The sequence below is a fragment of the Saimiri boliviensis genome, chromosome 1 (assembly GCF_048565385.1).
Source record: "Saimiri boliviensis isolate mSaiBol1 chromosome 1, mSaiBol1.pri, whole genome shotgun sequence".
Taxonomy (NCBI): Eukaryota; Metazoa; Chordata; class Mammalia; order Primates; family Cebidae; genus Saimiri; species Saimiri boliviensis.
The window spans coordinates 267,348,603-267,373,603 of NC_133449.1; the positions used below are offsets into that span (position 1 = coordinate 267,348,603).

Here is a 25,001-nt window from a genome sequence, read left to right on the forward strand (position 1 = left end):
TTAAAAAGTTATTTTGCCTTGTTTGTTTTATCTCTGCCCAGTCATGGGCAATCGGAATGTCCAGTGAGGAACTCCTCTACCATTTTACTGCACCCAAATCTGCCTTCATGTAATTTCCATCAGTTGGAAGGTCTCTCTTCTTGTGCCTTTGGGTATGTTTTGCTGATGAATATGGCAGCCCTGAATGATTTCAGAAACAGGGCACAAAGCTCCTGAGAGCTAGTACTTTGTCCTTCCCACTCTTAATTTCTCCTTGTCTTCTATATTATCTGTATCTCTCCCTTTTCCTCTGACATCTGCACCCAGCTCTGTTATAATTCTTTTAGAAATTAACACAAGCTCCTACATAGAAGGTAGAGGAATTGTGTGAAAAGTGGAGAGGAACTTGGTCCAAGCCTTGACAAGTTTCCACCTCCAAAGCCTCATAAATAGTATTATTTCTCTAATGGGAAATTAGAGAAATAATACTATTTATGAGGCTTTAGAGGCAGAAAGGTAGGAGGGGGCAGGAGGGTAGAATGACAGGCTGTAAGTATTTATTGTAAGCTTCAATGTACTATAAAACTACTGAATACTTTAACAGTAAATTCTAAAAGACCTCAAGCATCTTAGCTCCTTGTTTTACATTAGAACATATTAAACAGAGAAGCAGCCTGACTTTTTCAGGAACCACGGGACCAGTTAGAGTTAGAAACAGAACCTAGATTTTCTGACTCACAATCCCTCGCTCCCTCCACTGTCTCTCTGTTGAACAATGAAATCAATAACATCAACCAGGCAAGGGCCCTAGAATAGCACCCAACATGTATTAGGTGCTCTATAGGCTGAATATGTGAGTGAACAAATCAAAATATGAATGACCAGGACTCGTTTTCAATGATGATATTACATAGGTTCTCTCCAAATGTCACTTACGTTTTTAGTCATTCTTTAATTAGCTCCCTATTTAAAAGCTTGGTTCTCAAAATATACTTATGAAGATTAAATGAAATAAAGCATTAAAGGGCTTAGAAGCAATGTCTGACAGCTAATAAATGTCAATTACTGTCTTTCTGTTTTCCACCCTTTTTTTTTTTTTTTTTTTTTTTGAGACGGAGTTTCGCTCTTGTTACCCAGGCTGGAGTGTGGTGGCGCGATCTCGGTTCACCACAACCTCTGCCTCCTGGGTTCAGGCAATTCTCCTGCCTCAGCCTCCTGAGTAGCTGGGACTACAGGCGTGCGCCACCATGCCCAGCTAATTTTTGTATTTTTAGTAGAGACAGGGTTTCACCATGTTGACCAAGATGGTCTTGATCTCTTGACCTCGTATTCCACCTGTCTCAGCCGCCTCCCAAAGTGCTGGGATTATAGGCGTGAGCCACCACACCCGGCCTTCCACCCATTTTTAAAAGTAAGATGCTGCTGATGCTGTCAGGACTCCCTAATCTGAAATCACTTTACAATCCACTAGCGAAAGGAATTCTGGAATTGCAAAAGGATTACTACTATTTGTCAGTTCCTATCCTTCACCTGTAACTAGGCCACCCACACCCACTTCTTGTAGTTGGCACCCATTAAGACACAAAAGAAATATTGCATTCTTTGGCTTCCTCATCTGGGCTTGTGTTTACTCCACCCCTGACCTTCGGGCACTGTCTCCCATTCCCAGTCAGCACTTGCCTATTGGCCCTGACAGTCGACTTGACTTGACCCTATTTGACCCTTAGTGCTCTTACTCCCTCTGTCTCACTCTCAATCAAGATTTTGTAATTCCCCTTTGGCATCTCCACTCCCACCTACCCTGGTAGCTCTACTCCTAAACGATGCCCATTCCTTTGACTCAAGTTGATGTGTTTGCTTCTGCTCAAGTTCAGCCTGCCCAAAAAGAGTAATTCCGAAGTGCTTTATTGGATAGACTTCTTTTTCATTCAGGAGCTCCACATGCATAGCTACAAATTGCCATGTGTAATCTCTATCAGTTGCCAGAAATGTTGACGATTTCTTTCTGAATCTGAGTTTATCTGACAATTTGTCAGGACTAAAGACTAACCTTGGGCTAATGTCAGTCAATAAGAAAGAACTCAGGAACAGAAAACCAAACACTGCATGTTCTCACTTATAAGTAGGAGCTGAAAGATGAGAACACATGGACCCATGGGGCAGCAGGTTGGGGGGAACAACACACGCTGGGGTCTATCAGTTGAGGTGTGGAGAGCAAGAGCATCAGGAAGACTAGCTAATGGATGCGGGGCTTCATACCTATGTGATGGGTTGATCTGAGCAGCAAACCACCATGGCACATGTTTACCTGTGTAACAAACCTACAGATTCTGAGCATGTACCCCAGAACTTAAAAGCTGAAGAAAAAATTAAAAAAAAAAAAAACAAGAAATGACTTTGGTAAATTCATCAATTAGGATCAATTAGGATTATACCTGTGGTTCTGGTGTATACAAGAAATATTTATTATCTTTTTAATCTTCATGTCTTGTGATGAATTACCATTTCTTGACTAAATTCATCAATTAGGATTATACTTGTGGTTGTAGTGTGAACAAGAAATATTTATTATCTTTTTACTCTCCCCGTGTCTTATGATGAATGACCATCTATTAGCTTCTCATTTGTTAATTGTGTATCAACTCCCACTTTATTCCACCCAAAATAAGTTTCTTCAGAGCATGGACTTGACCTGTTTGTATCCACAGTTCTGTCATTGGCACCTAAAATTGTACTTGGCAAATGGTAGGCAACCAGTTGGTATTTGTTGAATACTCAGTGAATGAAAGAATACATGAATGACTGGGAAGTAGAATGGAATGGTGGTTGGAGCAAAGCCTTTGTCATCAAAGACATCTCAGCTCAGGTTTTGGATGCTACTTCTTAGCTGTGAGACTTCTCTGACCTTCAGTTTCTTCATCAATAAAATAGGTAATTATAATATCTACCTCATAGATTTTGGGGAGTATTCAATAAGATAATGCATGTAAAGTTCTTAACATGATAGCTGGCATATTTTAAGAACTTGGTAAATGTTGTCTATTATTTTCAGTGAAAATCCTCAAACGTTGAAGCTTATCAGAGGTAATTGAATTATTTTAATATAACTGGCAGTGATGATTGTACTAAAGACAAATTAGCATAATCAGTCTGTCAGCAAGATTTGATTTGAGTCCAGTTGACAAAAAAGTGTATTGGTCACACTCACCATATTTAAAGCACTATACTAGGCTTTCAGGAGTGGGTGGGGTACAAGGATGGATATGACACAGCCCCCTCCCTCTAGAAACATAGAACTGACAAGACTTACCATGTGTGCACTGTAAAGTGCTGAAGAGATGTAAATATGAGGCAGTGTATCTCCCACATCATCCAATTTACTTTCCATGATCTGGAGGAAATTCTTCTAAAACACTCAGTCTCTGCTTTGAACCCGTACAATGACAAGAAACTCACCAACTCATGAAACAGATGATTCTCTTTGGGAACAGTAATCACCACTAGAATGATCTTAAAATTATCACAAATCAACCACCCCATGATTTTAACACATTGATCAAATTTCTGCCTTCTGGGAGCCTCTAGAATAAATTCATTTCGTACTTTTCTATCAGAGATCAGCAAAGTAATGCCTGCAGGCTAGATGCAGCCCATTTATCTCTCTAAATAAGAGTTTCATTGGAACACAGTCAAGCTTATTTATGTACATGTTGTCTACAGCTGCTTTTGTTCTACAGTAACTGAATACTTGGAACATTTCAGCCAACAAGGCTGAAAATATTTATTATTTGGCTCTTGAAGAAAAACTCTTTCAAATTCTGCTCTATGTGACGGAACTTGAAGATAAGCAACATGCTCTTTCCTAAAGTGAGGAGCAGGGAAATGAGCATAGGATTGCAAGTGGGAGCTAATGGAGAATTCACAGAACTAAGTAATACTATCACCTCCCCTGTTCTGGATGCCTTACTTCAGATAATGTAGCCAGAGATCAGATAGCTCTTTGACTGGCACACAATACTCAAGTGTATAAAAGACAAAATCTGTAAGTTATTTGTCCCAGAAGCTTCTACTAAATTATGTCTCCCCATCACCCCATCATGATATAGCTTTGTGTTAGGAATTATATTCAAAATCTTACATCTTTCTTATTTGTCCAGAGCCATCAGGCATAATTTAGTACATATTCAAGGTCAGACAGAAAAAGGATGGCAGTCACAGCTAGGATTTTGAAGAGAATGTAGAGACTCTTCATCTGCCCAGTGGTAGAGTTAGAAGAACAAGGGAATTTGTCACCGCCCCACCCCCCATCTGCATAAAGAGGAATTGCCAGGGCCCAGTGATAGCTGGAGTCATGACTACTTAGCAGGACTTACCGTAGAAGAAACACAGCCATGGCTAGCCCCACTCCCTGAGGCAGGCAAGGAAGGAGGGAAATTGATACCCTGGCATGCCCATCTCCATGTTCTACCTACATTGGGTAGTACCCTACTTGAAGCTGGAGGCACAGGAGTCAGAATCACAGGGCACAGAGCAGGTAAAGAATAGGTGTGGGAGCCAGGGCAGAGATGACAAGGGCTAAGTTGTGGACCAAGCATTTCATTAATGCTGAATGAATAATAGATGAACGGATCAAGTGGGCCCAGGGCCAGTCACTCAACAAGTATTCATTGAACAGCAGAAACCATCGCTTTATGCCCGCCTGCCCCGAAGCCCTCACTGCTGCTGTCCGCTGCCCCAGACCTCCAAACCCCAGCACAACCCTTGTCCTGGTTTCCCAGTCCCTCGCTGGCCCCTCGGGGTTTCTGTCAAGAGTGTAAAACCAGTCTGGATCTTATTTGGGAAATGACACAATGGAACAGAATTTGTTCTGAACAGAGAAAGACAACTCTAATCAAAGAGAGAATTTTAAGTTCTAAAATAATTCTTAGAATCTAAAATTTTTTTAAACAGAAAATTTGGTGTCACTATACCCTACGGAGAAAAATGAGTGGCTTCTAAGAAGCATGCCCCAGATGTCTGTGTCACAGGCTCTGGATCCATCAGGCCCCTCCTTATTAAATGCTTCAGGGCTGGCTTTCTTATGTGCAGATGCTCTTGTCACATAGTAGCCTTTGATTGCAAAGACTCCCAGTCTCTTGATTGATTATGCCAACAGCCGGAATGTTGACAAAGTGATGTGTGTGTGAGAGATAGAGGGTGTTAATGGCATGAGGCTGCTGGTGACCATCCATAGCTTCCTGCCAATCACCTCCTCCTCTGCCCATTGAGTCAGCATGGAGAATATTCAGCACTGGCTTCCTTGAGGAATATTGAAGATTCTGGATTTCGAAGACTTAGAGAAAGCATTGTTTGGTCTGCTACTCTGGTTAGATTATTTGTCTTTGCTTGGAATGGGTAAGATAAAATTGAGCATTAAACTAGGAATTGCTGTTCATATATATCGAAGCCTAGTTTAAAAAGTAGCTGTGGGCTGGGCACGGTGGCTCACACCTGTAATCCCAGCACTTTGGGAGGCCGAGGCAGACAGATCACTTGAGACCAGGAGTTCGAGACCACCCTGGCCAACATGGCAAAACCCCATATCTACAAAAAATACAAAAAAAATTAGCCAGGCATAATGACATGTGCCTGTAGTCCCAGCTACTTGGAGTGGGGTTGAAGGGCGGGGGTTGAAGTGGAAGAATCACCTGAGCCTGGGGAGGTCAAGGTTGCAATGAGCCTGTGATTGCACCACTGCCCTCCAGCCTGGGAGACAATGTGAGACGCTGTCTCAAGAAAAAAAAAAAAAAAAAAAAAAAGCCATAGACCTATGCAGGTCTATTTGCATTCAAATCCTGAAATCATTTTTTTTCTTAAATCTATAACTCTAGTAGTTGTCCCTTCATGCCTCCCAGACACAGGCCAGTCAGTCCAGAGTCTGAAAGTTCTTATACGAGACCTAGAATTCCCAATTCATCTGTGACTCTGTCAGAATATGTTAATAGATTTCATTAAGGTCTCCAAAACCAATTTCATGAAATCTAACCCCAACTAGAATGACCAGCAAAATTTGAGTAAGCTCTGTAGATTAGGTAATAATACCGTATCGACATTAATTTTCTGATGTTAATCATTGTACTACATTTGTGTAAGATAATTGTCCTTGTTCTTAGGAAAACACACTGAAATATTTAGGGATAAACATGCATCATGGCTGTGACTAATTCACAAATAGGAAAAAAGTAACTTTTATATGCAGAGAAGAAAGATTATAAATCAAATATGGTAAAATGTTAACAACTGGTGTATGTAGGTCAAAGGTATATGGGTTTGTTTGTTTTTTGTTTTTTGTTTTTTTTTTTTTTACAATTTTATGACTTTTCTATAAGATTAAAATTACTTTAAAATAAGGCTGCCAAAAAAACTAATTCCAGAACACTAGAGCTGTTCATGCCTATCACTGAGGTGCCAATGTTCAGCCATGCTACATACTGCAGAGTGAGCCAGAAATGGAATCTCCTGTTTCGTCATCTTTGAGCTAAAATGAATCATTTTCTCTTTCAGCTAAAGAACTCTCCTATGTATGGAGGCAAACACTGAGGATGCTTTCCACATGAACCCTGAAGTTAAGGGGGACTTACTTACATGCCCCTCAGTCACATCACCGATCTGCCCTACTGTCCCTTTCATCCAGGGCAAGGGCTCAACTATCTTAGTTCACAGAGAATATCATCTCAAACAAGTCAATGTCTACACTGGCACATTCTGCCATCTTCAAAGACTGTTTTAATCTCCTGAGCCTGTGCAGTTCAGAAAACCTGATGTTCATCCTTTTCTCTGTTTTTCTCAAAAAATACCAAAGCTTTTAATAGCTGATATCTCCTAGTGGTACAATCATGACAAATTTTTATTTTCTCCTTGTAGTGTTCTGTAGTTGAGAGATTATTAACAGTGACTGTGTTACTTTTATTATCAGAGACTGTGTTGCTTTTATTTTCCTAAGCAACTCGACATAAATTCTTGCTACAGCTTTCTGGACCCCATAATGTCACTGCTGTGTCTTCTTCCTCCCAGCCCTCATGGCAGGACTCATATATGACAGGCTCTGGATCTTCCCCCATCTACCAGCGGCAAGGAAACCCTAGGCTGCCAGGACTACCTAGCAAATAGATCATGAAGTATTATGACTCGATTTTACAGATGGAGAAACCAAGCCCCCCGACTTGCCTCTGTCTATACTACAGTCAAATGGGATCTGGACCCACTGAGATGAGCTCCACATGTACGACATTGAGGCTGTACTCTCAATTTCAGAGAAAGTGAGGGAGCCAGGAAGATAGGGAACTGACGAGGTTATTGGTTGAAGAAAATTCTAGGCAAAATTTTCCTGGGATTTCCTGGGACAATCTAAGGGTTGAAACATTGAAACATAATAGCTCCCTGAGAGCCATCATGCTGTCTTGGTGTCAAGAACTGAGCCTGAACTTTCCCTCTGGACGAAGGTGTCTCAAACAACACTGTGGACATTCTGGGTCGGATCATTCTGGGTTGTGGGGTGGCTCTGTGCATCGTATGATGCTTCACAGCATTCCTGGTGTCTCCCACTAAAGACCAGGAGGACACCACCCCACCTAGGTCTAACAACTGCTGTTGTCTTCATACAGGTCCCAGGAGGACAAAACACCCCCCAACACAAGTAACAGTAAAATAATGTTTCCAGGCTTTGCCAAATGTCCTCCGGGAGAGGACAAAATTGTCCCTACCAAGATCCACTGCTCTAAGTTGCCTCAGCCCAGCAGGAACTTTTGTTTTTCATGCAAACTGACTGAAATTTATAGTGTTCAGAATAAAATTAGCAAATACTTGCAGGAATGTCATCAGTCATCAAAATGTTCTGGGTACAAGAGCACCCCATAGCATAATAGCCCTGCTCAGGAGCATCTGGTAGGTAACATTGGAAGGGCTGAATCGACCCATTCAGACTTCTCTGAGTTGCTTTCTCCAGTCTTGGCTTCTACCCCTTGATGCCAAATCCCTCATGCTATTTGCTGGAAGGAAAGTAAATGAGGGAGAACAAGGCAATGCTGAATCCTGAGTGCACCTTTCCTTTAAGAGTTTGAAGAGTCAGGAAGCACCAGTAGACAGAGCTGTGTTGCAAAGCTCTGGGGAAATTTGGCTACTACTTTGCATTTATGTGTGTATTCATTATTCATAGACATGTATTCATAGGCAACACTTTTTGACAAAATATTTGAGACATAGTCTCCACTTCGCTTTATATAATTTTAACTTTTTACAGCAAATGGGTCACCATTCTAAACAGTGGCTGAACCAGAAATCCTTTTTTAAAAAAAGTTAACCAAATAGTATAGAGTAGATAAGGTGGTGGTAGCAGATTTACCTGTGGTATCCATTGGCAAACCAAGGCCCTAAAAGGAAATCCCAAAGCCGTAGGGTTTGTACACACACTTCCTACTCATCTTTAAGTGCCCCTCCAGGACCTTTTATTCCCCTGATTGATCTCCCCCTGGTCCCTGCATCCAGCTTCCATTATTTTCCACCCTTTACCCAACCTGGTGTTTAGATTACAAAGATACTTCTGATTCCAGTGGATATCTTGAAAACACAGGCAGGAGCCTGAAAGTAGTTACATGGTCATCCAAGAGAAACAAAAACACAGCTCAGTTTCAGGGTGACAAGAATATCCAGAAAGCAATATTCATAAAAGAATTCCAGGGGGGAAAAACTTCCTTAAAAGAGGGGATTAAAAATTAAGAGTAGAATTGCAATTCCTGTCCAAGACTCGACCAAAAGTGCCGCAGTCTATTTGCAGCCTTTGATCTGATGTCTGGTCTCTTTAACTTAACTATTAGCTTTCCAATCCTGTCCCAGTTGTAATGATCACTCCCTAACAATCACTCCCTTGGGCCCCATACTCACCCAGGGTGGAACAAACTGTCTCTCTGCCTGGCATGCCAGATTATTTTGCAAGAGCTCAGACATCCCTCAGGCTCTGCCCATTCCAACCCTCCCACCTCCAGCCCTTTCCCAGGCTCCAATCCACACATGTCTGCCTTTAACTCTCTCCAGACTGCAAGAGGCTAGGAGGACCTTAGAAGCAGCCCAGGGTACTGGGGAGGATGTGCCCACCCATAGGGTGTGCTTTGAAGTTCATTTAAAGCTCTATACTCATCATCTTTTCCCCCACCACTTACCTGTTAGAGTTTCTCAGATTCCTATCATTTGAACCTCTGCTTTGACTAAATTGTGGCATTACTCAAAACCTTGTACCTAAGGGAATAAGACTTTAATTTGTGGATAGCAATTTGTTTATGAGATTGTCTTGCTGGTGCTTCTCTAAGAAGAGGGCCTTGGGATTGGGACACAGGACAGATGCATTTTTACTGCAATGGAGAGACTGGAATGATTGGGATATTGAGCTCTAGACCTATACTGTCTGATACACAAGCCACTACCTACTTAGAGGAATTTAAACATACATTAATTGAAATTAAATAGTATTAAAAATTCCATTCCTCCATCACCCTGGGTACATTTCAAATGTTTGCCAGCCTCACATGGTTTGTGGCTACCATTGGGCAAAGGACATCCACTGGACATTTCCATAGAAAGTTCTGAACAGCATGCCTTGAGCTGGAGGCTGGTACTTCCAGCAGAGAGTTCTGGAAAAGAGATGCAGCCCAACATCACCAGCTCTGTGGGCAGGGATAGAGAAGAGTAGAAGGAACCAAATTCCAAAAGGAAAGGGAGCCAAAGGCTCGGCGCAGCCCTGAGCAAACACGCATCTGCCCCACCCAAAGCTCTTTATGTTAACAAATGGCAAGAAAGGAGCCACTGGGGTTGGCTTTGTCGCCCATTTCCTTCATTGGATGGCCTCTGAGTTCTGTGGGCTTCTGATGAAGCAAAAGACCTTATCCTGAATCCTGAGGCAAGAGGGACTCAGAGTTTCACTCACAAATGGGAGCCTCTGGGAAATCTCCACCCTGGTGACACAGGGAGCCAGGCAGTCTCCCAGAGCCCACTTGGAGCAGTGAGTTTCCAGGTCAAAAGACATTTCAAGGAAGAGGAGCATCTCCATCTGAAATGAGGCCTCCACTCAGAGAACCTGAGGAACCTGGAGGGTTCCAAGGAGCAGTTGTAACCCCAACTGCAATTATGTTGCTAGATAAAGAGCCCAGATGCTTTGAATGAAGCAAGATGATGGTGGAGCATTTATCACACCTTGCCAATAACAGTGGTTCACACTTTGATAACACTCCGCAGCCATGTGGCACACTTGCACAAAAATGTCATTTATTTCATCCGCACAACAGTTGACAGAGGAAAGCTGGGCACATGTGACCCATTTGACACTTTATATTAAAAGAAACTCATGCTCAGAAAGAGGAAAAGACATTCCAAATTTAATGTGGCTGGTGAATGACAGGACCAGCTCTAGAAACCATCCATCTACTCTGTCTCTCTCAAGTGATGAGGTTACTTGGTTCTTGTGCAAGACCCTAAGTATGTCAACTGCAAAGTGTGCGCCTGCCCCATGGATCATGCAGCAAAGTTAGTTCACATCCAACTCCAAGCTGACAACCAAAATCGTGGAGACTTCTGCTAGGCCTCTATGGCAAGAACATTTTTAAACTAATCACAGGCAAAAGGCAAGTGAGATCCTGGTCAGCTCAGACTGATACCTCCACACCGCCTGGGGCTAGATGCCTGATACCTAACGAAACTGGATTCTGTGGACAAAAATGAAGGGAGAAGTGGGTGTTGGAGAAGCAACCAGCAGTGTCTGCCAGACCCAGCTATATTCAGGGCTACGATAGAGAAAGAAGAGGGGCTTTCTACTCCTCCTTCCCCTGAAGCAGCCTCCCCAGGGAACCCCTCCTGGCCTCCTCGGCCAGGTCAGATTCACCTGCCATTGGTTCTCATGGTACCTCCAGGGCTCCTTCTTAGCACTTGCATCACTTACACTGAAATGTGTTATTAGCTCCTCTCTTCAGGAGACTGGAAGTACTATGAGGGTTGTTTCAGCACAACATTGTATTTTTTTGGATCCTACTCATTCATCATAGATGCTCAGTTGATATTTGTTGAAGGATTAACAGAAGGGTAGGTGTGTAGATTGATGAATGGATGGTTGGATGGATGGATGGATGGGTTGATGGATAAATGGATGAGTCGGTGGATAGATGGGTGGTGGGTGGATGGATGGGTGGCTGGGTGGTTGGATGGGTGGATGAATGAATAGGTAGCTAGGTAGGTACATAGATAGATGAATAGGTTGATGAATGGATGGATGGATGGATGGATGGAGGGATGGATGGATGGAAGGACGGATGTTCTAGCCACTAAATAGGTCAACCCTACATTTTGTGAAAATACATTGAAAAGAGCTGGATTGTGGTTTCTCTCCCTCTTCCCCACAGGTTGCCCTGGGAGTATAAATTGTCCCACTCCCAGACCAGCCTAGCTAAGGGCCTTGGCCATTATCACTGTGGTTGGACAGGTGGCTTTTCTGCTAAGAAAGGGCTGCTGAGTGATGCTGGATAAAATGGGGGGGAAAAAGAATGAATATAAGCCAGTAAGAGAAACAAGCAATTATCTTGCTAAAGAGCCCAGATGTTTTGAATGAAGCAAGCTTGAAAGACCATATTGTTCATGAGAAAAGGTGACGAAATCAGGTAGAAACAGTGTATTTGTACAAGATGGAGCAAAGTGATGGGGGAGAGAGGCACTTTGGGACTAGTAGTAATGTCAGGAGGTGGCAGGGATGCTCAAACTCCTGGCAATAGGCAAAAAAGTGGGGGTTTCACCTTGAGCCCACCTGCCTTTCAACTTCCAGATCCTCCTGCTTTCTCCTCTTTCTCTAACCTCTTCCCCATTTACCACTCCTTCAACTTCCACTTCCTCTTCCTTTGCATGATAAGGACTAGCAGAAGCCCAGGAACCAGAGTAAAACAAGCATCCAACTTCTCAGAGAGAGCCCCACTGAATTTATTAAATGCCTTTTTAATAAGATGACCCACCCTTCTTTGAGGCACTGAGAAATGAGTTTTCCCACGAAATTGCCCACTTCTCAGAAGTATAATGCAAAATAATGGCTAAATGCTTCAGATAACCTTAAGATAAACACAGTGTTGGAATTCAGAGAAGTAGGGGGAAACAAGTGAGCAGGCCATAAGCATCAAAAGCTGTTCAAAAATAGCCAGGTGCTGAGGCTCACACCTGTAATCCCCAGTACTTTGGGAGGCTGAGGTGGGTGGATCACCTGAGGTCAGGAATTCAAGACCAGCCTGACCAATATGGTGAAACCCCATCTCTACTAAAAATACAAAAATTAGCTGAGTGTGGTGGTAGACACCTGTAATCCCAGCTACTCAGGAGGCTGAGACAGGAGAATTGTTTGAACCTGGGAGGCGGAGGGGGAGGTTGCAGTGAGCCGAGATTGTGCCACTGCACTCCAGCCTGGGTGACAAAGCAAGACTTTGTCTAAAACAAAACAAAATAAAAAGCTGTTTATATCATTAAACACAGGCTGAGGAGGCAGGGCACAGGCTCAGCCATTCACCCTGATTAGCATAGGTAGGTCAACCATCAACAACTGCTGAAAATTTTGCTACAAACATACAAGTAATTTCTATCTTCTACCCTAGTAGGGAGCTTTTCCATGTATTTGTACCACTAAATGCCAGGTTTTCATTAGGGAGTTGTTTTTGTAGTGTTAAATTTTTAATTGGGATTTTCCTCCTCAATTACAAAAGTAATACCTTTTTATTTTATTTTATTTATTACCAAAGTAATCATGTTTTATTTTAGAATCATCCTCCCAGAGACAACTACTCCCAATATATATGGGAAATATATATATATATATATATATATATATATATATATATATATATATTTCTAGTCTTTCTTCTGTGCACATATAGAGAGATGTATATTAGATTGGGATCAAACACATCTACTTTTTGTATTCAATTTCTTTTTTATTTTCTCCATGTTTCTATATCATTGGTTCATCACATTATTTAAAGATTAAGTAATATTTCATTGTATGACTAGAACATGATCTAGCTAAACAATCCCTTAAGATTTGATATTTAGATATTTTCCCCACGATTCTGTTTTTATAAATAGCAAAATGAAAATAGAATATTGAATTCTAGCAGTAGGAGGGTGGGATTCTCTTTATACAGAATTGTTTTTGTTTCTATACATTTGGGATACATTTCTAGAAGCCCATTTTGTGATTCAAAGTGTATCTACATTCTTAAGGCTTTTAAAATATATTACCCTAAAGGGATACATGAATTTATAATCAAAAGATAAAATGTCTGTCCCACCTTTACCATCGAGCAGCCAGAAGTGTTTACAAACCCAATGATACCGTCCTAAAATCTCACTGGGTTGGAAAGAGAATGAAATAAAATATTTCATATGAAAATACTTTGAAAACTAAAATTGCATGAAAACGCCTGTTGCCATTAGTATCAATTTTTAAACCATCCAAGGTGGAAAAGGCATTACCTCCCTCAATCACATATTCCAATGATTAACAACTCTTTAAAGCATAAAATTCTTACTAATTGCCCTCTGACTACAGCTAGATCACATACATTTCATTTATTCAGAACCATTTATTGAGCACCTACTATGTATCCAGTTTTGCATTAAGCATGCGTGTTGGAAATGGGTTTGTAACATCAGGAGCAATCCACACCGAGACAGTGGATCACACAACAAGGCTAGTTCACTTCCCGCAGGAAGGGTGTAACTCACCAGCAGTCTGGCCAGGAGAGCACACCTGAACAAAGGAGAGAGGGACATCTATAACTTTCATAACCTGACTCAGTTGCCCTACTACTGTGTCCAGTTTCCATTGGCCGAAACGGGACCTCACATTCTATGCTTGACCCCATTGGCTAAAAACTTGGAAATTTCCTGAATAGATAAGTGAGAAAGAAGACAAGGAAGAAGGCAAGGAAGAAGAAGCAGCTAGTGAGGAGAAGGTCAGGAGGGTTTCCAAATAAGGAATGGCATGCACCAGGGTTTGGAGCGTGCCCAGTTCTGTTCAGACATTCTGGAGCGAGTCAAGGTAGCAGAATTAAGACACAGCTGATTTAGAGAATATATATACATAGGTATATATTTATTCTAACAGCGGATAATGACCATAGAGAAAGAGATTGTAACTCCTTATAATGTAATCTAAGATATACACTTGGAGAAGAACTTTCCCATCTCTCACAATGGGACATACAAAAAAAAATGCACAGAGTAATGAGCTTCAAGCCTGGGATGGGGTAGGGGTTAAAACTAAGGCACAAACACTCACATTAGCCCAGGACTACATTGAGAGTGGATCATCTGTATCACCGTCTTTCACCTCCACATCCTGTTCCACTTGAAGGGCTTCAAGGATAATAGCATGCATGGAGCTGTCATCTCGTGAAAACCATGCCTTCTGGAATTCCTCCTGAAGACATGCCTGAGGGTGTTTTACAGCTAACTTTTTTGATTAAGTAGAAGCAGTACACTGTAAAATAACAAAAGTATAGTATAGAAAATACACTAACCAGTGACATAGTATTATCATTATAAAGTATTATGTGCTGCACGCAATTGTATGTGCTCTACTTTTATATGACTAGCAGTACAGTAGATTTGTTTACACCAGTGTCACCGCAAACACAGGCATAATGCATTATGCTATGATGTTAGAAAGGCCATGACGTCAACTAGGCAATAGGAATTTTTCAGCTCCATTGTTATCTTATAGGACCACTATCACCTAAGCGGTCTACGGTTGACAAAGTTTGTCATTCAGTGCGTTACTGTATATTATTTCTACACACTTTCAGTGGCCACCACTTGATCACCTGGCCTGATCTAACTATAGGGGAAGCAATGAAGTAAATTTAACTGTGTGGCCAGAAAAGAAAAGAAAACCAAATTCTGATGGACACCTGATGCTTTTACGATTCCTATGAATGGATTCCAAGGTTCTAACTGAGATGATAGGGAGAGCAGGAATCAGAGTGGGAAAATACATTTAACAACATTCTTGAGACTTTCTTCTTAGACTTGTCAGTGTTCTCAGTTGTGCTCACCCTCAAGCTCCAAAGATTCTCCCAAAGGCATTTGGCCAAGACACTTCATTTTTCCAGGCCTCAGTTTCCCCCTGTGTCAAAGTGAGGGGTTGAGTTAGAATACCTTTCAAGTCTTTGGGACCCTTAAAGATCCAGAATCCCATGATTCCAGAACTCCTGATGTTCCCTTCCTCCTGAGACAACCAAGCAGTGCCAGTAGGCCAATAATTTGTTTTTTAATTTTAATTTTCCTTCTCACCTTCCAAGCCTGAGTTTCCAGATGTTAAAATATAACAATAGACAAAGCTGTTACTAATACAATAATGACTTTTTATGGCAGAGTAAAGTTATTTTGTGTTTGGATGAATACCACATTCACACACATATATGAGATACACAGAGCTCCATGTGTGAAAAGATCATCTTGTTTGAACAGTCTTGCAAAACATATGTTCTCCTCCTACTCTTGCCCTGTATTAGTTTTGCAATTAGTAACAAACAACAGTGACATCTCCGTGGCTTATAACATCTACTCTTCGTTCACTTTACATAAGGGCTGTGAGTCAGCTGCAGGCTGTCTGTGGCTCTGCTAGAATTGGCTGGGTTCAGCTGAGCTCAGCAGGGTTCTACCTGTCTTATTTTAAAAGCCAGACTGAGGGTATAGCCGCTATTTGTGACATCCTAAGGGCAGTGGAGAATAAGAGCAAGGAGACCTGAGCCAAAGCCCCCAATTGCATTTAAGCTTCAGATTAAACACAGCAAAAAAACATCACAACCATTCACATCCCTTGGGCCACAGCTTTTCACATGGCCAAGTACAAAGTGATTGAGGTACTCCTTCACAGAGTGCTTGAGTACAGGGTAGGGATATGTAATCCTTTTGCTGGGAGGAAGCAAATAGTTGGGGGACAATAACCCAACAGATCACAACCCCAATGGCTCTATCTATCAGGTATCCCCAAACTTTTCACACAGGGGGGCCAGTTGACTGACCCTCAGACCATTGGAGGGCCGCCACATACTGTGCTCCTCTCACTGACCATCAATGAAAGAGGTGCCCCTTCCTGAAGTGCGGCAGGGGGGGCGGATAAATGGCCTCAGGGGGCCGTATGCAGCCCGCGGGCCGTAGTTTGGGGACGCCTGCTCTAAGTTCTAAATACAACATTTCCCATAGAGAGGAAGCCACTCTGCCCTCTCCACTGCGTCTTCCTTTCCTGCCCTTCTCGGCATGAGCTCGGGCTCTAAAACGAGCTTGATAAGAATCATCTAAGTGCTTGTCAAAAATGCCCCTTCCTAGGCCCTCCTTCCAGAGATTTTGACACATTCTATCTGAAGTAGGTAATGGTGCCCGGAAAGGATACCCCAGGAATACCTACTACTGTTGAAGAGCTATCTCTGGTTCCCACAGCCTTGGGCATCAGAGCTGCCTTTGGGTTGGGGGAACATGCTGAGTAAGCCATTGTCAGGAGGAGGGCTGCCTTAGAGGACTCAGAAGCTGCAACCCTAAGGTCCTCTGAGCTGTCCCCACTCCTCACAGCCAACATGGAATTTGTACTTCTAGAGCTCCTTGAAGGTAGGGTCATTACACCTTTGAAAGTGTGATCATGTCCAGGCATGGTGCCTAACACCTGTAGTCCCAGCACTTTGGGAGGCCAAGGTGGGCAGATCACCTGAGGTTGGGAGTTCGAGACCAGCCTGACCAACATGGAAAAACTCCATCTCTACTAAAAATACAAAAAATTAGCCAGGTGTGGTGGCACATGTCTGTAATCCCAGCTACTCAGGAGGCTGAAGCAAGAAAATCTCTTGAACCCAGGAGATGGAGGTTGCAGTGAGCCCAGGTTGTGCCATTGCATTCCAGCTGGGCAACAAGAGCAAAACTCCGTCTCAAAAAAAAAAAAAAAAAAAAAGAGAGAGAGAGAGAGAGAGAAAAGAAAGTGTGATAGTTAGCACAGACCCCAGAGATCAAATACTGAGTTCCTCTTCCTCCATATACAACTCACTAACTGTGTGACCTTGGACAACTCACAGACCCTCTCTGGGCCTCAGTGCCCTCCTCTATTAGGAATAATAATCATACCCACAACTCAGGCTTGTTGTGAGGGTGAAGTGGGTTAACAAAACAGTGCCTGACATGCAGTGGATCACAGGGAAACATTTCACATATGATAGTATAAATGTTTTTATATATTTATAAGTGTGTAAGTATATTCTGTACAAGGGTTTGCTGATTTCATTGCCACACAGGTCTGAGAACAGCAGAGGCTTTTGAGATAAAGTTGCCTCCTATTAGAAGTGTTATGCATGGAGAACATGCTGCGTGAGCTGTTACCAGGAGGAAGGCTGCCTTAGAGGACTCAAAGGACTTACATGTTAGGTGATAGCACATAAGTCAGTGTTTTTCAACCCTGGCTCCAATATAGAATCATCCAGAAAGTATTTTTTTAAATGCCCATATCTTCCAAGTTGGCTTCAAATAATTAGCTTCATTTCTGCGACAATTAGTGAGAATGTCCAGGGACAGAGCAAAAGAATGAGAAATTTTCAGGCTGGGCATGGTGGCTCAATCCCAGCACTTTGGGAAGCCAAGGCAGGCAGATCACTTGAAACCAGGAATTCAAGACCAGCCTGACCAACATGGTAAAATCTATCTCTACTGAAAATACAAACATTAGCCAAGCAAGGTGGCACAGATCTATAATTTCAGCTACTCTGGTGGCTGAGTCATGACAGTCACTTGAACCTCAGAGGCAGAGGCTGCAGTGAGCTGAGATCATGTCACTGCACTCCAGCCTGGGTGACAGAACAAGATTCTGAGTCAAAAAGAAAAAAAGAAATTTTAAGACACTCCTTAGACTGTAATGGGAATCCTTGATTAAAAACCAGTGATGTCTATAGAAACATAATGTATGATTTATGGGTGTTTTTTTGATTGTTAGTAACTAATTGATGGTCTCATGAGGGACTAGTTCCTCTGATAATCAGGCCAACATGGATTTTCCACCATCTGTCCCACATGTGCACTGGCCAGGGGGAATTAAAACTCATCCAATTCCTATTCTTGCCTTTAAGCCAAAAAGGCTGCTTAAAAACAAGCCTCCCTGTGATAAAAGATGTTGCTGGGATGAGGATGCTGTGGTGAGTGAGTGGAGTTAATGTAACTGGATTTGGAAGCAATACCTCCAGCCACGGGGAAGCATGGGTGTTCTGTGTTATTAAAGTGACTACAGTGCAAAGGACTGTATATCGGAATCATTTTCCCTGATTAGGTTAGAAGCCAAGAGGCGGTTCTTTATAGTATCCCTGAGTGGCCCGAGGCCTGACTCAGCTCTGCTTTAGGCAAATGCTATCTCTGCTGATTGTCTGCCTCTTACCAAATGCAGCCACCACCAGGCACAGCACATGCGCTCCTCTTGATGATCTTCACAGAGCGCAGAGTCTTCAGGAAGTTCTTTCCTCAGTGGAACCTTTGGGGTTTCTAGGAGAGGAGCAGGGGAATATCTGGAATCAGATTTGAACACTTTATGGCAGCCTCTATACTCTTTCTAATTACTTTCACCCAGTCATGATGTTCTGACTAAACTGCCAGATTGTAAAGTGATAAACATTTCATCTAAAAGTAATTCACTGTGGAAAGTTCTGGATGTTTTCACCAATAAGTACCTCAAAACAGAGTACGAGATGGAAACCTCAAGAAACAGCAAAATGTAAACTGGATAATTGTTCTGATAAAAAATAATAATGAATGACCACACGAGCAAGTGTCCTGCTGTGGACTGTCATAGACAAATGTGTAGATGTGCTGCCTGGACTGTGGGCAGAGGAACATTCATTGTAGGCACATGTGTGTGTGAAGCTAGTTATTGGCAGAGCAAGAACAGCTGGAACCTTCATCTCCCTGCCTTCCGGCTAGGATTCTCTTAGCACTATATCCCAAGTTTTCAATGTCTTCCTGAAAGAGCAGCTCCCATATTCTTCTTAAAACTTCTTTAGATTCCCCTGTCAAATACTGAAATCTACACTGACTGTAAGTCCAGTAATTGAAATACTAGCATGGGACCAGTCTTTCCATATGCAAAGTTTGGTTCCCATATCTTAGAATCTTGTTCTGTTTTTTTTTTTTTCACCTTTGGGGATTCATTTATTTATTCTACAATCATTGACTGTTGACAATGGGCAGAGCTTGTGTAACAGTCTTAATCTTTAGCCTGGTATATAATAGCTAATCTCTACTGTTCCTCTTCCCCTCCAAGCACATTATGACCTTTGTTTTCCAGATTAAGTGTTGGCATTCTATACCAACACTTGGAAAGAAAACCCCAACTTCTTGCCGGGCACGATGGCTCATGCCTGTAATCCCAGCACTTTGGGGGGCCAAGGCAGGTAAATTGCTTGAGCTTGGTAGTTTGAGACAAGCCTGGGCAACACGGCAAAACCCTGTCACTATAGAATGTACAAAAATTAGCTGGGTGTTGGTTGGCTCGTGCCTGTAGTCTCAACTACTCAGGAGGCTGAGGTGGAAGAATCACCTGAGCCCAGGGAGGTCCAGGCTGCAGTGAGCAGTGATCATGCCGCTGCACTCCAGCCTGGGCAACAGAACAAGACCCTGTCTCAAAAAAATTTAAAAAGCCCAACTCCTGGAAATTAAATGGCACTTGATGTGAGGTTTGCTCCCTGTTATGTTAGCCTCGGGCCATCTAGCCCAGGTAGGACAAGGCAGGTAAGGAAACCCAGCGGCCGAGGACCCAGAAGGAAATACCTAACACAATGCCTAATACTGAAAACAATGAATGAACGTATTCAAAATTTGTTTGCAAGAAATGAGACTTTTTGTTTTTTCAGGACAAAAAAAGGGCACTTAAATTTAATTTAGTTTACTGGGAGATACAGCAGGCAGCACATGGTGGTTATGAGATTCACAGGGCTTCCCTGCTATTGAGTCTTGATCTGTCTCAGCAAAACCCGAAGTTTGCCAAAACCTGGAAACAACTCAAATGTCTATCAATAGTAGAATGAATAAATGAATTATGGTATTTCATTCAATATAACATGAATGAAAATGAATGAGATGAAATGAAAATAAATTATGTAAAAGTACCTGTAACAACAAAGATGAATCCTACAACAATATGAAATGAAAGAAGCCAGACACACACTCAAAAATGTATGTTGTATGATCCTATTGATATAAAGTTCAAAGGTAGGTGACATTAATCTGAGAAGCTGGAAGAATGGTTTCTTTTTTTAAATTTTTTTATTGCATTTTAGGTTTTGGGGTACATGTGAAGAACATGCAAGATAGGTACACACATGGTGGTGTGATTTGCTGCCTTCCTGCCCATCACCTATATCTGGCATTTCTCCCCATGCTATCTCTCCCCAACTCCCCACCCCCCGTCAGACCCCAGTGTGTAGTGCTCCCCTCCCTGTGTCCATGTGTTCTCATTGTTCAACACCTGCCTATGAGTGAGAACATGCGGTGTTTGATTTTCTGCTCTTGTGTCAGTTTGCTGAGAATGATTGTTTCCAGATTCATCCATGCCCCTACAAAGGACACAAATTCATCGTTTTTGATGGTTGCATAATATTCCATGATGTATTGGTGCCACATTTTCCCTGTGCAGTCTATCATCGATGGGCATTTGGGTGGAAGAATGGTTTCTGTCAAGAAGGAGTAGGTAGAGATTGGGTGGAGGCACAAGTTGGATTCCCAGGCTGCTATTATTGGTTAATCTCTTGAACTGACTGGTAATATAGATATATTCTCTTTGAGAAACTTCACTGAGCAGAATACTGGCAAAAGTGTCACTTAATGATAGGGGTAAGTTCTGAGAAATGTGTCAGGAGATTTCATTGTTGTGCAAACATCATAGAGTGTACTTATACAAACCTAGACCGTACAGCCTACCACACACTAGGCTATATGACATAGCCTATTGCTCCCAGACTACAAACCTATACAGCGGTTACAGAACTGAATACTGTAGGCAATTGTTACAGAATGGTAAGCTTTTGTGTATCTAATTATATCTAAACATAGAAAAAGAACGGTAAACATACAGCCTTATAATCTTATGGGACCACCATCATATATATGCAGTCTGTCATTAACCGAAATATCATTATGTGGTGCATAATGTCGTATGTATGATAGTGTGAAATTCAGATGTTGGATTGGGCCCTGATCGATTATCCAGGAACTAAGCTTGCAAGAACTAAAAAGAACCTCAGAATCCCTGCCTAGCATGGTAGGTCCATTTCTGGAGTCAGGGAAATTGAGTCAAAAACCTGAGCAGAAGGTTGGGGCAACAGATACAATAGGGCAGGACAGGATGGGGACTGTGCTCAGGGGGGGTCACTGGATACCAGTCTTGGGAGTAAGTTCCACAGAGTGATGGGGCTGAGACTGCTGGCAGGCAGGATGGGCTCAGGGACTGCATCGGCCAGAACATACAGGTGAAGTCTAAGAGCGGGTATTACAGAGGATGAGGGGTTGACAGTGGGGAGTGGCGTGTTGGGAGCTCAGATCCAGTTTATTTTTAACTCTCATGAGGCCACACTGCCTCCTCTGCTATGGCCTTCCCTTCCTAATATGGATAGTACCATCAGCCCAGGCCATGGGACTGTGACCCCAATTTTTCATATGAAGAGACTGGCTTTAGTTTCTCAAAAGCCCAGGCTGCTGGGCCTTTTTCTCAACTGTTGGCCTCTGTGGAAGAGACTTGGCTTAATGGAAAGGTAAATGAAGGGAGGCTTTTGGAAAGAGAGAGCCTAAACAGGGTCAGCACTGATGCCGAGCAGCATGAGGGAGAAGGGACTTTCCTTGGAGTTTACCCCACAGTTGGCCACAGAGTGGTGGGAAAGCATATTTGAATAAGGTAAGGGGAGAAGCAGAAGGATAAGAGAGTCTTTGAGGATGGGTAAGCAGGGAAGCCAAGGCAGCTAGCCACAGGCAAGGTGTGGGGCTGCAAACTTGCTACAAACCTGATCTGCGGATCCACCACCTGCATTTTTAAACCTCAGTCACAACCAAGGAGCTGCTGAGGAGTGAAGCCTAGGAAGATAGTCCTTGGGCTGTGTGGGGCTGACTTTTTGCTAACTGAACTACAAATACTTGGAGCCATTTGCTGCTCTAACATCTTAAAAAGATGAGGACCCTCATTGGATGTTACAGTCTCAACTGGGAGAGAATAGGAAGGGCCATGCCTGCCCATGTTCAAGATCTTGAGAGCAATACGGAATGGACTCAGAGAGACAAAACCTAATTTATCCCCAGCTTAGAGTCTGCCAGCCTTTAAAAAAAAAAAAGTCTGTCAGTAAACAGATGTGCCTAGTACTGAGAAGCATCTCCTTGTGTGATCAGAGTTAATTAACATTTATAGCATAGCTCCTTTAGGAGTGAGAAGTTGTGATCATCTTTCTCTCTAAAGGTTAAATTACCCCCATTGTGTTTGCCCATCTGGGAAGAAAAATGCAGGATGAGTTGGGAAATCATTGTTAGGACACCACTGTGAGTATGGCTAATTTTCTGGCATGGAGGTTTTAGGCATTAAAATGTGCATCATAGTAACCAGATTCCAGGATATGTCTCAAGAAATCCCTAAGGGAAGGTTTTTTGTTGTTGTTGTTCATTCACAGAATGCTTCCTGAAGATATTATTACAGGAAAACTTTATTTAGAAGAGTTTCTTTGATCCTGCACTAGTACATGAGAACATATAAGCAGATGACAATATCTAATATCTGCTCCTACCTGACCACTCTGCTTCCCATCCCAGAGTTTCTTCTGCGAAACACATGGAGCCCTGCTTCAGCAAAACTCTCTGGATAGCACCCAGCCTCACCAGGAAGGTCTGATTTATAGCACGTTGATCTTAAGCATGCTAGTGTGATGCCCAAAAAAGAAAAGAAGTTTCAATAAAGGAATATTATAGAAAGTCTTCAGCCAGTGGGTAGAATCCCATCTCCAAGCCAGGCTGAGATCACCAGATCACCAGGATAAAGAACTGTTTTGGGCTATATGACCATAATGAGGCTGGATTCATGAGATCAACAGTGTTTGAGCTCCTTGGGCATAAGTAGGTCAGTAACTGAGAAAGCCTCTCTCACCTCTGGCTCTCCTGCTCCTACTCAGAACACCACAGCCACTCAAGGCTTCATGTTGCTCACCTTGGGTCCCCCATCATAGACTTCACACGGGATGATCTCTCAGTGGCTCTCAGGTTTCCCAGATGTCTTTCTCTCATAGGCATATGACTGACAATCTACTAAATCTCTGTACCTCCATTTGCTCACGTTAAAACCTGTACCTGCACACAGGGCGGTTGTGATAACAAATGAAATTTACATGATTAAGGTACTTACTTTGCCCAGTGTCTGCCCATAGTTGATGCTCTAGAGGTCATAGGCATTATTTTAAACCCATTAGGAGCCTTTAACCATTTGATTTTAATTAGATGACCCTCAAGGGGGAGATGGAGGAGGTGATTTAGAAAGTGCACCATGGGTGGGCATTTGTTTGGAAGGAATCTTGCAGGAGCAGGTAAAAGGTCCCCCCCAAAAAAAACAAAATACAGTTCACCTCACAGGATCCACTGCTGGGCCAGGATCCTTTACTGAAGCTGGAGCCTCAGATTCAAAGAGATACTTGACGATGCCCGGGTGTCCAGTCTTTACTGTGGCTGTGGTTCCTCCTTTTCTGAGTATGTCCCACAAGGAGCCATAGCAAAGGTTGGTCTTTTAGGGGCTTATCAAACACACCCAGACCTTTCAAATGCCCCAAGATAAGCAGCTTTGACCCTGAATGTTCTTCCCTTGATTTAAAAAAAAAAAAAAAAAAAGAGAGAGAGAGAAATTTAAGCCATGCGTTTCTAAGAATTTACACTTAGTTCATCAAATCTATTGTTTTCTGAGTTGTTTGAAGTCCAACAAGACTAATGAGCCATTTTTTCCAAATGTCTTTAGAAATCCTTTTTTCTTAGAAGGACATTTTGAGGCTTTGAAAGCTGTTCCAAGGGTAACAATAATAATATTAATAATATATTGCCCCAAACTCCCAACCCCTGCAGGTTCAAAATTTACTTAATACTCTGAACCCAAGGGATTTAAATTATTACCAGAGTTTATTATCTTTTGTTTATGGGCCTTTCCAAACAGGAGAAAGAAACCACGTGGAGGTTCACTGGAGTTCATCGTGTGATTTGCCTTGCGGTAATGCATATATCCCAGAAGACTTCCAGCGTGAACCTTCAAAGCCTCCCTAACTCAGTGGGATCAACGTGGTTAGGTTGAGATTATACTGAGGGTACTGGCTTTTCAGCCTGGAGAATTTTTGGCTGATGGACCAGGGCAAGAGCCCTCATAGAAGGATTCTCTCGTAGGATATACAATCTAAGTTATGTAAGATTATTGCTATATTGTTAGGTGGATATGGGGTGGAAAGAGAACAATTTTTCTCTGGGCGTGTGCAAAGGAACTGACTGACTGCCTTGGCTCCCCTTGAACTCTCTACCTTGTCATCTGAGGACCTCTGGTGGTGGAATTTTTCCCAGTGTGTGTGAATCGATGTTTCATGCCAAGCCATCCAACCCTGTTACATTTTCCTGCATTCCTTTCCTCCTGTTTTGTCATTCACATTAAGCAAGGAGTAACAATCAGTTGCAAACACGCAGAATAAAGTGGTGGATGGCTGGCCAGACTGTCATTTCGCAAAAGTTACCTGGTGCCTTTCTCTTCCAGTGAACCTCTGATACATTTCCTGTAGCAAGAGAAGGTAGCCAACATGAAGGAAAATGTGGCATCTGCAACTGTTTTCACTCTGCTGCTTTTTCTCAACACTTGTCTTCTGAATGGTAAGTAAGAGACTATCATGCTCTCTTTCATTGCCTGGGGTGTTTGTCAACAGAGCCCATTGCAGTCTTCTTGCAATGCTATTATG

At 42.5% G+C, this 25,001-nt stretch overlaps 1 protein-coding gene across 9 annotated transcripts in view; it reads left to right on the forward strand.

Moving 5' to 3' along the window:
* Window positions 1-25,001, forward strand: part of PRLR (prolactin receptor) — a 152,218-nt gene that overhangs the window by 103,031 nt on the left and 24,186 nt on the right. For 8 of the 9 annotated variants that reach the window (XM_074386631.1, XM_003925930.4, XM_074386628.1 and 5 more), the window contains one exon: window positions 24,803-24,915. In XM_074386631.1, coding sequence (XP_074242732.1) covers window positions 24,846-24,915 — 70 coding nt within the window. In that variant the 5' untranslated portion in view covers window positions 24,803-24,845. Of the gene's footprint in view, window positions 1-24,220; window positions 24,275-24,802; window positions 24,916-25,001 lie in introns of all 9 variants that reach the window. The other variant, XM_074386625.1, reaches the window with a different exon arrangement.